Source organism: Canis lupus, chromosome 20 (genome assembly GCF_048164855.1).
Source record: "Canis lupus baileyi chromosome 20, mCanLup2.hap1, whole genome shotgun sequence".
Taxonomy (NCBI): Eukaryota; Metazoa; Chordata; class Mammalia; order Carnivora; family Canidae; genus Canis; species Canis lupus.
Genome location: NC_132857.1, coordinates 40,946,848 through 40,963,108, shown reverse-complemented (window position 1 = coordinate 40,963,108; position 16,261 = coordinate 40,946,848). Strand labels below are relative to the sequence as shown.

Genomic DNA, 16,261 nt, shown 5'->3' with positions numbered 1-16,261 from the left:
TCCACAGTTGATGGCAGCCTGTGTTTTAATTTTCTGTGAGACTTACTGGTAGCCAACTGTCATTAAGGATGTGCTACTTTGTCAATATTGAGTCAAAAAACAATTAAGCTCCATGAAAACATTCTTACCCTAATCTGTTCCACTATACTAAACAGGGAAACAAGCACACATAGTTTAGTATCACCAAGAGTAAATTGGTTATCAAGAGAAAAAGATGAAAGCATGTCCCTCAGCCTTTGGTTGAATATGAGAATTACCAAGATGATTACATGCTTATCACACTGTGTTATAATTGTGTTCTTGCCTACTTCCTACAAGTTATATTCTCTCTGAAACCAAGGAGCATATCCCAGTCATCTAGCTTTATAAATACAGATTTATATTTAAAAAAAAATGAAGGAAGAAACGAATGAACTGAAGTACCTGATATCTAGGACTTTAAAATATTATGACTTGGTCTTTAATGCTCTAAGTTTCAATGATCACTTAAATGTACACAGTTCATGTACTGGCTGAAAAATACTACATAATTCATCTGCCCACCTTAATTGTATCAAGAGTAGCCATATGGGTGCATAGCTTCATGGTTATAGTGAAATTAAGTAAGTGGCTTCCTGCGCAGTGTTTTTGGTATCTGCAGCTGAAAAAGAAATCTTAGCACAAATATATAGAGAAGTGATGAAATGGTTATCTGGAGAAAATGTCAGATCTTTGCAAATACCAGGGACAAGTTACTGGTTTTATATGTGGCTCTTAGCTGGAATGGTGCCACACACCCACTGCTAAACTATTCACTGAAAGGGAATGGAGTTGCCAAGTTTGGTTTAGATTAATCAAGATTCACCTCATTAGTCTGAGAGGGGCCTAGCTTCTCCTACTGCCTGAAGCTGTCTGATACCTGAAGAAAATTAGAATTATGTTCATCTATTAGTAGGAATTCTATTTGGTTGTGTATTGAAAGAAACTCAAAATAACAGATTTTTTTCCCCTCTCTCACATAGAAGTTCAGAGATAGACAGTGCAACTCCCTACATCATCAGAACCGAGCTCATCCCATTTTTCTGCCCAAAAATACTTAATGTGTTAATTTCATTGTTAAGGGGGCTGCTGAGGTTCCAGCCATCACTTTCATATCCCAGACAGGAAAAGGAGGAGAAAGAGCGAGGTTCTTCTTTAGAGACTCCCTATGAGACCAAGAAAAAAAGTCTATTTATAACTCATTGGCCAGGAATTTGTCACAAAGTGACACTTATCTACAAGGAAGTCTGGGAACTGTATTTGAATGTACCCAACAACAACAACAACAACAAAAATCAGAGTTTATTACTTAGGAGAAAGGAGAAATAGATGTTAGAGTAAACACTACCAGATTCTGCTGCGGGTAGCAGTGACAAGAGGATGGAGTAAATGCAACCATGGAGGATGTAAACAGAGCACACAGAAAACAATGGGCTGCTCTGGTTCTCCACCATTCGAACCTATCTCTATCCCAAGTCATTTTAAGTAGTGAAATAGTCACACAGCTGAAGAAGGGGAAGGAGAGGCAAAGGACACTGTAAATCAGCAAAGTGTAGAAACTGTGTGTACAGATAATTAGGATCGTGTTTTACACTGTATCATTTTTTAGCCATCTTGGAGTACTTTACATATGAAAGGATATTATTTTTCCAAATATGGAAATGTAGAAGTCAAGATATGAATGATCTTTCCAACCTAACCATCTTAATTAGCAACAAGGTCACCTCTGGAAAAAAGCAAAATATTACCTAGAAGGATAGGCTTATTATGAAAAGAATCAGGTCCTCTAAACAGAAAGAAAAGAGGCAAATGAGGAGCTAATTAAGTAGAATAAGCTGAGGGAAACGTATTGGTAAATTACAGTCCATGCGTATAAAGTCTTGTTATTCTAAACGACACCTCTTTTCTTTATTTTTTAAAGGTAGCCAACCAAGTTGTTCAAGCTCTGCTCACTCAAAAGGTAGGTCACTTTCTGGCTTATTATCTTCAAGGTACTTATGTGAATAGGTTGGAACTCATATTGTCAAACCAGGAAATTGTGATTGATAGATGCAATACTTTTCTGTTTATTCACTTAAGTTAAAATTGTGTGTGTTTTAGACGGGCATACAAAGTAACTTCAGTGACCAACAGAATCCTAAAATTCAGGATGGTTTGAATACTTGAATACTTTTCATCTTGGTAAAGTAGCAGAAGGTGGAAGATTTCCACGGACCCATTTATTTAGTAAATGCAGATATTATTTAAGTTGGTGGATTCCTTCAATTCCTGTAAAATGAATAGCCTTTGATGGACAACATTTAACAGAAGCCTAAAATTCTTGGAGGTTAAGAAGTTATTTAATTTCTCTGGGTCTTGGTCCCTCTTCTCTAAAGTTCCCACCTCCCAGAACTGTAGTGGTCATCCTAAGATGGGAAGTATGCGGAATAATTCCTATAGAAATTGGTTTGTGGCAAATAAAAAGCAAATGGCAATATCATATACTTGAAAGTTGCTGACAGTCGAGTTCACCACCAAACAAACAAAGAAACAACTATGTGAGGTGTGGATGTGTTAATTATCTAGATCTTGGTAATCATTCCACCACGTAAGATATATCAAATCATGACATTTTACCCTTTAAATATATACAGTTATTTAATTATTCTTCAGTGAAGTTGAGGAATAAAAACAAATAATTTTTGAGCATGAGCTTTGTATGCCTTCTCCTTTGCCATGTCTCTATTCTCTCTTCAGACAATAGAAGATTATGTTTTGGGGCCAGAGTGGGCCGATGCAAGTTATTGTCCAAATTTGGCTATTTTGGCACGTTTTATTGAAATTTTCTTATCTCTTTCTATAATGTTTCTCAGAGGCTGAATTCTAGTTCTTTCAGATTTTGTTTGTTCTGAATTACCTCTCTGTGAGATGGAGACCTTTTCTATAAGAGAAAGTCTTAGATTGTGTGGCATATTCTGGAGTACATGGCTAATGATAGCAAAATAATTTTGACATTTTGATTTTTTATTTAAAAATTATTTTATTAGGGATTGACCACTTCTCATTGGAGATAAATATTATTGTTAATTTATACTATAGAGGCATTGTGATATTATTTTTGCTAGACTTTCTCCTCAACTGCTTTTGTTAAATCATGCTTTCTGTTTCAAATGATTTTAACTGGTGCAGGTTTTACATTAATATTGCATAAATAGAGAGATCTGACTATACCTATTCATTTGAATTAGATTCCATTGTGAGTAACAGAGATCCAAACTACTAGTGACTTAAATAGGCTAAAATACTATTTCTTCCTCATAACAAAATCTATAGGTAGGCAGTATAGGGTTGCTATGGTTACTCTGCTCCATAAAGTCCATGTGGTTTTGAGTGTCTCTGGTTTCTATCTTGTTATTCTATGGGATGTGGCCTCCATTCCCAAGGTCACCTCATGGTTAAAATGACTGCTCTAGCGCCAGTCATCACATCTACATTCCAGCCATCAGGAATGAGGAAAAGCTGAAGAAAACAAGAAGATAAAGGGCACACACAAGGTGCCTTTTAAGAGAGACTTCCAAGAGCTTTCTTACCTCCCCATTTACATCTCCTTGAGCAGACCTTAACCGCACAGCCACACCTAGAGAAGCTGACAGTGAAGTCTTTATTCTGGGTAGGTGCCCAGCTGAAAATGGATTTTCATAGTATTGTAGGAGAAGGGGAGAAACATACTGAAGGGCATCTCATAATTTCTGTCACAGCGTATTTGAAATTTTTTTTTTTCTTTTTCAAAGGCTTTAATTTCTCATTTGCTTTCCTCCTGTTAGAAACTGTGCTCATTTAATTATAAACTTAAGGAATGAAGGAAGCACTGTTGTAGCTCGGTGTGTAACTGTCGAAAACTTCTCATGCCTGTCTTTTTTTAATGGTGCCTCAGGAAAGAGACAAGGAAGCTGTATGGTACAATATAAAGGAAAATGAGACCCTTCAGGTCAGCCACAAAAAATAGCTACACAAATCCAAGTAATAACTAGTAAACAGATAAATCTACCTTGGTACAGTTAAGCAGTAAGACACAGAAAGACATGCTACTGTGTGAGATAGCATACCTCAGGGACACTCTGAGGCAGGAGGAGATGCCAGGATTTTCAAAGATTCCAAAAGAATCATGTTCTGCAGAAACGTGTACCTCCCAGTTTTTATAGAGACTGTAAAATTGACACAAAGAGACTCAAATTTCTTTTTAATTAAGAGCACAATACAGGAAATAAAATGTACTCCAAATGCAGATGAGAAAACTAATTCTAAAGAGGGATGTAGCTGGCACAGAGTGAAAGCAGAAATCTTGAGTGATTTATCTAAGTCACCAAAAAGATTTTTTTTGAGGTGAAATTACAGTCATAACCATGCAGTTTTAGAATATATCGTTTGTTATGACACAAAGCAAACCTGCCATGAGCAACCAAAAAAGCATTTTCCTGGCATATCATCAACTGGCCCAGATAAGCATCTTGAAATAACACAGTGTACTTCTTTTTCTCAATACTGATAAAAAAAATTTATTTCCCTGAACTTATCAGTTTCTGTTAAATGTACATATACTGTCCTAGTCAAGTAATTCAATCTGTCTCAGAAACCTGTGGATTCCCTTAAGACAGCAGATTGTCCCTCCTTTAGATCAATAAAGCTAAAGTGACAACATTAAACCCAGCTCACTTCCATTTATGATTCCAAATCATAGGTGCGAGGCTACAAGTGCAAGCAAAATCAATAATTCAGGGCAAGCTCATATATTTGTCTGAAATATATTTTATCTTCATTAGGTCAATTACACTCACTGAAAACGTAACTGTCCTGAGTTCTTTACTGTTATTTTTTGTTTGTTTTTTGTGTTTTGCCACTATCATCAAACTTGGAAGAAAATCTTTTTTTTCTTGAGTCATTTTTCAACATATCAACTTGAGCTTTGTCTGCATGATCTTTAAGATAACTAAATATTTATATGGTGTTTTTTCTTTACCAACATGGAATAAGGCTCCATATGAGAGAATCCAGCAATGCAGCCACCAGATAGAAGCAGGGCACAGTTTTGGAGCTTGTATCTGAAAGAACTCCAAACTTCTACATATTTCCCTAATGGAGGGGCAGTTGGGCCACCTGTGTCCATTCAGCTGGCAATGGTGTATATAGGATCCAGTTCCCTGAAGAGGGTCTGTTTATACTTGCTATGCACTTAAAAGGAGTCAGACCTCATGTCCAGCACTTTAAATCCTCTAAGCCATTTTGTTCTCACTGCAACCCTATAAGATAGAACTAAGAGGGATCCCTGGGTGGCGCAGCGGTTTAGCGCCTGCCTTTGGCCCAGGGCGCGATCCTGGAGACCTGGGATCGAATCCCACATCGGGCTCCCGGTGCATGGAGTCTGCTTCTCCCTCTGCCTGTGTCTCTGCCTCTCTCTCTCTCTCTGTGACAATCATACATAAATAAATAAATAAAAATTAAAAAAAAAAGATAGAACTAAGAACATAGTGTTCCCATAGTTCTGAATGCAAGAAGGGGCAAAGCCCATATCTTCAAACTAGGGTTGTGACACTCCAAATCTTCCCTTTGCAACGTTCAACATCAACAGTCCCATTGGATCACTTACTGTTTTTCCCCTACTGTAGTTCAGCAGGCAGAGATGGGACTGCAGAAATCAACAGATGGATTGGAATCCAATCATTAGATATGACTGCAGGAAATAGAACAAAAGGGCAAGGGAGCCAATGGATTTCTTAAAACTTCTGGAAACATTGCCAGTCCTGGTCAGCAAAAGAGATATTCAGGATCTGACATGTGTGCAGTCAAAACTGACTTTCTAAATCTGGAGTCAAGCTTTCTCAGAATCCATCTTATTTTAGACTCCAGAATTTTACAATTGCCAGAGACCTTAGAGAGCATTTAATCCCGAGATTGTCAATTGGCCTTGGTTATGGCCTTAATTTACTATGATTACATGAACTGTTTAGCTATCACCCAGATGAGAAATGTTTTAATCTGAATGCATTTGGGATGAAGGTTTGCGGTTTTCACTTTGCCACAGGACTAACCACATCCTGTTTGTTGGGGCTGGTCTGATTCAGGTACATGTTTATGTTACCTGCCTTGCCTCTTAGATATTTGACATTGAGGCCTTTGGTTAGTCTGAGAGTTGGCTTTTCTTTTTACACAAGTCTGCATCCTTGGCAAAGAAAGGGATGTATCAGTGAAAGCCACTGAAGGAATGTTACAAGGAGAAACTGGTGGGTATGGTGGCCATTTAGCTTCAGGGAAGGAATGAAGTGGCCGTTTAAAAGCCATCTCATGAAGCAGCTGAGACACACATTCTCTTAAAGTCCAATTTTGTCCAGTAGCCCAGTTTACAGATAAAGGAACTGAGGCAAAACCAGAATATGTTACATTCTCAGGTCATGTGGGTAAGGAGGACTGGAGTCCAGACCCCCTAACTCCCAATGTGGTATATTCCCACGATACACATTGCATCTGAAATAATTTTACCAGTATGATATCATTTTTACGTGATAAAATCAGATTTAAATAGTTTTCATCAATATTCCAGTGATGTCACAATATGTCTTACTTCTATGCAATCAACACTTTATTAAACTGACTTCAGCAGGTAAAGTTTTAGTTCTAAATGCATTAAAGCAGCCGTACTTGTAGGTACTACATAGCAGTAGATCCAGAATCTTCTTTAGCCCTGAGTGCAGGTGATACTTGCCAGGATTATTTGCATGGATACTCCAGGGAAGCTATCGTTTGAGATCAAGATATACAGGGTCTTTTAGAACAGTTTATCACATTGCTCAGTATATTTGCCCTCACATTCAGCTTTAATTATTATTTTTTTAAAGATCTTATTTATTTATTCAGGAGAGACACAGAGAGAGAGAGAGGCAGAGACACAGGCAGAGGGAGAAGCAGGCTCCATGCAGGGAGCCTGATGCAGGACTCAATCCCATGACTCCAGGATCACGCCCCAGGCCGAAGGCAACGCTAAACCGCAGAGCCACCAGGGCTGCCCTCACATTCAGCTTTAATCCCATATTCTGTTTCCAGTTGATAATGACATGCAGATTGCAAGGAAAACAGTTCTGGCTATTTTTTTGAACCCAAAGACCTCTGCACTTTCCTATATGTAGTCAAACTGTTGGCATTATTTCGCTCCTGATGAAATTACACATCAGGTCTCTTTTATTGCAGAAGACACAACCCTATGTTTTCAGTGGGATCTTCCTCTTGGGGCCTGGGACATACTAGGAAAAAAGAAGAATGTGAGAAAACAGATGGCCCAGCCTCCTCAATGAGGCAATCATGGCATCTAAGCAGAGAGCTCATTTGTTTCTGACACCTTACTTGGGAAAGATAGTCTAGGTCTCACCTCCATCACGGTCAGGGTCACAATAACCATGCTTGTAGTGAGACCCCATGTGTCATATGCTACTGTATGTCAGCAGGTTCCTTTTGTAAGTACAGAGGATCCAGACAGCTGACTGTCACCCTCTGCCTAGGTCTCACTGCAGTGGTCAGAGAAATTGCTGTTTTTTTTTTCTCTCTCTCTCTTTCCATCTGCACAGTCTGGTTGTGCTTATGTATGTGCCCATGGGCACACATGCATGGTTTTGAATACAGTTTATTGAGATTATAACTGTCTGGCATCACTTACCAACCACAGCTTGAGTAAAGAGAACAAGAATATCACAACAACACAGGCAATAATTATTTTATGTCTACAGATTCTTGGACCAGATCAATTCTGTTCGTTAATGATTTTAAGACCAGAGTCACACCCCTAAAGCCTTCCATTTCCTCCTCTGCCATGTGCTAATCTAGATGAGCCAAGAGTGATGAACAGTTCTCAAGGTCAATAAATTGTGTTCCTGCTAAATGAACTTTTACTATCTTAAGTAACAGTAATGGGCATTGAAATTTGGGCACCTGTACAAAAAATCTCTATAAAGTATATTGATTTTTTTTCTTTTATTCTTCTCTCTCTCCCTCTCTCTCTCTCTCTTTTACTCATCTGAAGAACTCTTTCAAGTTATCTCAGTTTTGCTGCAAAAGATCCTCAATCCTGTTCCTTCCAGGTCTCTTTTCTCCTTGTAAATCCACACTATATGCTTCTGCTTCCATTTCTTCACCTGCAAATGAGAATGATTATGTTTTCCCACCCAATAGGTACTATTAATATTTATTTACTTCACAGTCAAGTTTTATTAATTACTTAATTAGCAGTACTAAAAACAATTAGTGTTTGGGGGCAGAGAGAATTATATGCATGCTAAGAACAAAAAGTAGAGTAAATGAGACACAGACAGAGGTTGAATTCTAAATAAAGGGAACAAGTTTAGCCTTTTAATGTGAGCAGTGCCTGGACCCCCAGAGGGACCTTTGCCAAATGGCATATGTGCTCATGCTCATACACACATTCCTGCCTCTGCTTTTGGAGGCTGCTGCCCTCCTAGATCTTGGACTCAGGTGCTTCATTCTGAACATGACATTTCTCTGCTCTGCGTTTGTAGGTAGCAATCATTTGGAAACATCCTATGCATAAACTCTACCCCTTTGACTAAAAAAGTGAAGAGAGTATAAACTATACAGTGAGACACACCATGGCCTATTTCCTTGCCCTCTGTAAGTAGAATAAATGAATATATAATCTGGATATAATGAGGCTCTGGTAAAGCCTCAGAAGCTGGATCTGTCTAGCTTCACACTTAGGTGGACACAAGGTTACGGACAGGCCCACTCACCTCTGTGACTTTGTTTAGTGCCTGGGGATCAGAGCTATTGCCTGGTGCTCTGTCTTGCTTGCAGAGTCTCAAGTAATCCCTGGATCTGCCCCACATCAAAATATATAGATCCATAAACTAGGAGTTCTGAGAAACTTAGAGCCTCAATCACACAGAGAGCAGAATTTGTCATCATCATTCTGTTTAACAAAATAATCACCCACTTTATTAAGTTCCCACTACATGTGATACTTTGCCAGGTGATGGAATAAAAGAGTGAAGAAGGATCTGCTTCTGCTGCTGTTTATTGGAGTGTCTTCTTGTGCTTGCCTTTGAGGAACATGCCATCTAATTGACAAGCTAAGACTAGGCATGAAAGATAAAATCAGTATAAGGTAGTCTATGCTATATGTCCTATAAAAGGTGTCAGGGGCTTACTGGAGTTCGGAAAAATGAATGGTCTTTGGGGGACTCCAGATAAAAGTACCAGAGAGGAGACAGACAGATTTTGAAATGGACATCAATCAAAAAATCCCAAAGTTGGACTGGATGGAAGACGGGAGTGAGAAGGGAACATGATGGCAAGGGAGGGAAGAGGATGGCAGGGATGCACAGAGCTTTGGAGAACAAAAGCAGAACATTCTTCTTTATATGGCAAGAGCAGAGCCTTTTCAAAAAATTTTGGAAGTAGGGAAAGACCAACTTTGACATGCAGAAAAGGGAAGCTTTTGAAGAACTTTGAATTAGAGCATTATTCTCCTTGGTCTTTCTTGAACCCCATCAAAGAGAGTTCTTGTAGACATTTAAGTACTACAAGCATCTTTATCACAGGTTAGTTTGGAAGGCAGTTCATTGGCAGATTCCAGAGAATCCTAAAGCTCCTGTGTTATAGCTTCCCTTCTGAAAGCTAGAGGGAAAGGTCTCTGTGGTCCTCGAGCTATTCAAAACAGGTGCTGCAGAAGGATGCCCAGGGATGGCTACTCAACTTCTTCCTTAGCACCAGGCTGAACCACCCCAAATACATGGAAATTCATCAGTTCAGAATGTGGACAGGTTTCCAGTGGCCTTTTAAAGCCTTCACTTCAGAGTTGCTTCTCTCCCTCTAAATGCATCACTGGCTCTATTAGCCCCAGCATTGAAAATTTCAACTTGTTTCTACAAATGACAGCAAAAGGCTCTATCAAAAGTGATAGTTTCTTTAGTTCATCAAATCTCTATTCACTGCAAAAACATTATTGTCCTTGTGGTTTGTGCTTTATGGTTGCTTTTATGAAGACAGTGAAAAGGCAAAATATATAGGTGGAAACTCAAATTGACTTTATATCGCTAACATTTACCATCTTCAAAAATAGCATACTAGATTAATGCACTTCTGATTTCAAGGTACTTTTTTTTTTTAAATTGGTCCTCCCTGCACATAATAATTCCATCAGACAATGGGCTATGGAAGAAAACATTGTGTGTGATTTATTCCCTGGGGCTTTGAAGGATAAAAATACTATTTTTATACCAATGTGTCTGGAATATCAGATAAAATATGGTTATAATATGCAAAGCTGTCTTTCAGTAATAGATTTTTTCTTTCTCTGTATTTGTTGTAGGATCTAAGGGAGGAGTGTGTAAAGTTGAAAACAAGAGTGTTTGATTTGGAACAACAGAATCGAACATTAAGCATCCTGTTCCAACAGCGAATCAGACCAACTTCTGATCTGCTCCTCCAGGTAGGTGCTTACATGGAAAACAATCGTTGCTACTGAAATGCTATTGACAAGAAGTTACTTCAGTTCAAAATTGTCCAGTATTTCCATAGGCAAAGCATCATGCATCAGAACCCTGATCCTTTCCCTTCTCAAGGGATGTCATTAAAATTGAACATCTCTTAAATTTCTGACTTTTTAAAGCTACATTTAGATAAAGAAATACATCAACAAATAATAAACAGGTAAAAGGGGCCATCAGAAAGTGTCCTCTAGTAAACTAAGTGAAACCGTGGAATGGAACCTGGAAATAATTGATTACTTTGGGGGATCGTATTAGTAATCTTGCATTCCATGATAAGACAGGAAGAGTTTTACGTAATACCAAAACACATTTCTTTACTTCCTTCTCTCTGTAATCAAAGATTCTGCTGGGGCTTGTTTTTCTTTCATAGCTCTCTCCATGTAGAGTGCCTCCTCACACACAGTTCTTCCCATATTCTGCTTCAGTATTTTTCAGGTTCTTGTTGTCTAAACGCTCTCACTGAAATTCGTCTTTGCTTTTCTTCTTAGCATGCAAAGTCATGGAAGGTCAAACAATTTGAATCATTTTAAAGCTGTCCCTGACAAAGCACCAGAGAACACACCTGACTTCAGGGAGACATAGGAATTGGCAAAGGGGCCTGGAAGGCTGATCTTTGCTGTTTCCTGGGTTTTCTAAATCCTATTAATGTGTATATTTGCTCAAACAAGCTCCCATGAGCCTTACTTAGAGCCCTTCTGAGGCTAAGCTAGCAAAGGGTAAGATTTCACAGGGATAATGTACAAAAAATAATCCCCAGCTGCCTGAGCAATTGGCTGAAAGTGAAAAGACAGCGAATTGTCTAGACTGTACTGCCCAGCCCTGTAATCACTAGCCACGTGATACCATTGAAATTGAAAATTAAATGAAAATTAAGTTCCTGTGTCAAACTAGCCACATTTGAAGGATTGAAAAGCCTCATATGGACAGCAGCTACCATATTACATGGTGTATGTAGAGAACATTTCCATCACCATAGGAAGTTCTGCTGGACAACACTTTTCCAGATGGCTGGGACAGTGTTTCCAACTTACCTTCTGAACTTTGGCATAAACATCTTTCCCTGAATCCTCAGGGAAATAATGAGAAATTGCTGTTCATTTCACTGAAAGAAAGATGTTCGATAAAGCCAAACATCGAAGTATAATTTCCCCCCAAATTAAAATAAAACAAGTCTCCGAATTGTACAATCGATCCCATCTCCTAAATTAATTTCCTCTCTCCTTTATCTATTAAAGCATAATTCATAATTTGTGACTCAAAACTTATGCAGAAAAAAATTAGTCTATCTCGATTCTCTTTCCTGGCCCCAACCATACCAAATGTTTGTCAGAGAGAATCTTGCATCTGTAAAATGTTGTATTTCTTTTGCTCTCTCATATCAAGATCCAATATTATAATTACTTTTAACAGCTGTTTCATGTTCATGAATTTTTCCATTTTGCTTGGTTTAACTTCAGGCTTTTCTGGAACAATATTTAAGGATCTATAGTCCCCGTTTATGAATCATGATGGCTTATTTCCATAATAAACACATGTGCCATAGATATTTAAACTTTTTCATTGGCTGTCACAAATTTCTGAAATCTATATCCAAATGGCAGGGAATGGTGTGTATGCTAACAATGGAACTCAGTGTTTATTCACTGGGTATTTTCAGCCAACATACTTTATATTCCTCCCCAAATAGTCTTTATTTCCAGGAGCCATCCTAATTTAAATAACACTTCTAAAAGATGGGCTGTAAATAGTTCTGTAAAGAATGGTAGAAAGTGGGATGCCTGCCCTCTATCATCCATAGCTCACAATCACAGATAGATGGAGTTGCTGGCTTTTCAGGGGGTCTGTTAATTATGTGACTCATGATTGTTTATTTCCTGGTGGCACAAATACATACTGTGGAGCACTGGCTAAAGTAAAAGCAGCCTGTGCTTGCTTTGCACCTTTGGAAGCTCTATAATTATTTGTTGAATGGAATAATGAATACATGATACAAATTTATTCTGCAAGTTGGTAGTTATTTTGTACAAACCTAGGGGAAGTTTATGACCTCCTTCTTCTGAGCTTTTCCTTATGTGGATGTCTTATATCTTATCTGGATGCTTTAGAGCTACTCAGTCATGCTGGTCCAGCCCAGCCTTGTTGAGAGTGGTGGCTTTTGGGTACAGCAACTCCACCAGTGCATCTGGTCCCAAATATTACTGGCCTTACAGCATCTGCCCATATAGATTGGAGATTCAGTACAATGGATTTCTAAGTAGTTTTCTACAGTCTTAGAAACCTGCATTAGGCATCATCTGCTGAATACAGCCTAATGATTATCTACAATCTTAAGTGCCCACTTGGAGAGAAATATTGTAAGAAGATTGTTGAACCCACTGTGATTTTAGGAGATAGATTGTAAAAAGTAGAAAAGGAAATAATTTATTAGGACCAGGAACCAGTCTTTGTCCCTTAAAAACAGTAAAGTTTCACGGATATTTTTTAGCTTTTTTTTTTTTTTTCGTTATTATTATTGTAAGGGAGAAACAAAAAGGGATAATTCTATGGGTTAGTTGACAAATTCTGGGAAACCATAAAGGGAAACAGATTCATGCTGAGGAAAAAAAAAATCTAACCTAAAAATTAAAATCTTAAGAATGGTAATAATGTTCTGTGGTAATTCCAGTTTCCAGAATGGTATCTTGGGGACTAGAGGTGGTAACAAATCATAATAACAAGGCCCTCTCTGTATTAAAATCGATACTTTGAGCTAAATTCTGAAGAATTGAGAAGCCAGTATGGCAAATAAAATTCCAAAGTAATATTCTTAATGGAACTTGAATCTCCAATTCACCTTATTTGAATCTACTGGCCAGATTAACCAATGCTCACCATTTCTTCTTAAAAATCATACTAAACCACATTCGATTCATCAAACATTGGCAGCCAGTACAGTTCTCCACTAACTATGCTTACTTCTCTTACCAGTTGAGTTGAATGCTCACCATAAATGAGCCATTTTTGTAACTCAGTATGTTTATGCAAGTAGTACTTACGGTGATTAATTTTTAAACTGCTATGTAAACCGATAAAATGTGTACCAAAAGAATTGTTTATATAAAATAGAGTGCTTTAAAAGCATCTATAAAGGCAAGTCACTAAAGAAATATTTAAGATCAAATGAAATATAGGTGCCTAACTAAAAAAATTGTGGGAGTTGGAGAATTGTATTAAACAAAGAGGCATTCTGCATACAAATTGTTTCCCAAGTGACTAAGTTCTAGTTACACTGTTAAGAAACCCCAAACAAAGACATATGCATAAACAATGCATAAGCCATGTGTTCGAAGCCCCCCTCTCCCCCACTAAAAAAAAGCCTAGACTCTAATAATAGGATCCCTAGGCAAAAAAGTGGCCTTGGCCCTACCAACAATGTTATTTTAACAAATGCATCGTGTTTACCATGTGTCAGATACTGCTCTACAGCCCTTACAGTGCTCACCCACTTAATCTCCATTACAATCCTATAAGAAAGGCAGTATCCTTGCACCCATTTTTACAAATGGGGACACTACAGACACAAGTCCCCCAGCAGGTAATTGAAAGAGTGGGAATCTAATCCCGTGATCCAGCTCCAGTCCCTCCTTTCCACCTCTCTTCTGTGCTCCCTCTGCATGGAACACAAATGAGCATGAGGAACATTTTTCTCATTCTGTATTCTGACATTTTGATTAACTGGGCCACTTGTGATCAAGTCGGATCAGAGGGCTTCTGCAGTGAAATGAAACAAGGAGACTACTATATTTACACATTTCTGAAAGCTTCTTGATTTGTAGCATCCATGATTTTTCCCTCTACTGTATGTTCTGCTTTTGTCTTGTTTTGGACACCTGTGTTATCATTATTCTGATAAAATATTATTCTCATATTTTTTTTTTGCCTAACAGTTTTTTCTTCTCCTTCTCATCTGATATTTCAAAGGGTCCTAGTACCCATATCCTTAGGCCAGGTTAGAAAGAAAAGAATGTTATAGGGTAGATTATTCACACAAACAGTAGAGAATCTGACAGCTTAGAACCAAGGTGTAAACATTTGCTGTTATTTCCTGGCGTGCTCTTTGTTTTGTTTTTGGTGTTTTGTTTTTTTGTTTTTTTGTTTTTTTTTGCTAGTGTTTTGTTTTATGGCATTATTTCATATGAGATGAGAGGATTTTAAAATTCTACTGTACTTCTGATTTATTTTTTCTCCCCTAAATATTTTCAGAGTGTAAATCTATTTATTCATGAGCCTGATTTGGCAGGATGCCACACGATACACTCACCTCTCCCCACCTATCCACAAGCCATGCATCCCATTCTCTGAGACTTAACCCAGTGCTGCCACCTTCCAGGGGCCTTCCAGGGTCTTGGCAGTGCCCCTGGAAGTTTCCCTTGCTGAAGCTCCTATAGTATCAATGACCCATCCCACATAATTAAGCAGATCATGGTCCTGTATGGAATTCTGGAATCCTAGTCTCTCGTGGCAGGGATGGTAGAGATCATGTACAACCCATAGGAGCTACGGATTTCATGTTTCATTTCACCTAACTTGTAATCTCTGTGAGGGCAAGAACTATGCTAAATGTTACGTTTCACCTCCCACTGATGTTATCACTGTTCATTATATGTATTTGTTGTATATTACTGATGATTCAACATTCATTTACATACCTTTTTTACATAGTTTTTGGTGGGACAGGGTTTTCCTTTGTTTTTTGTATCTTATTGCCTTTATTATTTTTTTCTTCCAGAGTTATTAAGATATAATTGACATAACATTGTATAGGCTTAAGGTGTATAAGACAATGATTTGATATATGTAGATATTATGAAATGATCATCATAATAAGTTAACAGCCAACACCTCACAGATGTGCAATTTTTTTTCTTGTGATGAGATCATTTAAGATCTACTTACTTAGCAGCTTTCAAATATACAATATTGTCAACTCTGGTCAGCACGCTGTACATGATATATCCAGAATTTATTTATAATTGCAAGTTTTGACCACCTTTACCAGTTTCCCTCACCCTCCCATTCTCAATCTCTGGCAACCACCAGTCCCTTTTCTGTTTCTATGAGCTCTGTTTGATTAGATATAAGATCATATGGTATTTGTCTTTTTCTGTCTTAGCATAACGTTCTCAACGTCCCTCCACGTTGTCACAAATGTCAAGAGTTTCTTATTTGTGGCTGAATAATATTATATATGTATACATATATACATGTATATGTATATCACACTTTTTGTCCATTCATGTGCCAATGGATTGTGTGCATCTGTGTGTATGTGTGTGCATGTATTACATTTTCTTTATTCACTCATTCATTAATGAGTACTTATATTGCTTTCATCTCTGAGCTATTATAATTAATAGTGAAATGAACATAAGTGTGCAGATATCTCCTTGAGATAATAATTTTGTTTCCTTTGGATATATGCCCAGAAGTGGCTGAATCATATGGTTGTTTTATGTTTGACGTTTTAAGGAATGTCCATGCTATTTCCATAGAGGCTGTCACAATTGACACTCCCTCCAACAGTGCATTCTTACCAGCATTTGTTATTTTTTGTCTTTTTGATAATATCCTAACAGGTGTAAGATGATATCTTGTGGTTTTGATTTACATTTCACTAGTGATGAGTAATATCAAGCACCTTTCCATGTACCTGGTGGCTATTTAAATATCTTCTT

The 16,261-nt window shown here is 37.9% G+C and overlaps 1 protein-coding gene across 12 annotated transcripts in view; it reads left to right on the top strand.

The window, feature by feature from the left end:
* The window catches only part of NCKAP5 (NCK associated protein 5), a 966,791-nt gene that overhangs the window by 772,186 nt on the left and 178,344 nt on the right, over positions 1 to 16,261 (top strand). For all 12 annotated transcript variants that reach the window (XM_072788976.1, XM_072788975.1, XM_072788977.1 and 9 more), the window contains 2 exons: positions 1,940 to 1,978; positions 10,367 to 10,486. In XM_072788976.1, coding sequence (XP_072645077.1) covers positions 1,940 to 1,978; positions 10,367 to 10,486 — 159 coding nt within the window. The remainder of the gene's footprint in view (positions 1 to 1,939; positions 1,979 to 10,366; positions 10,487 to 16,261) is intronic.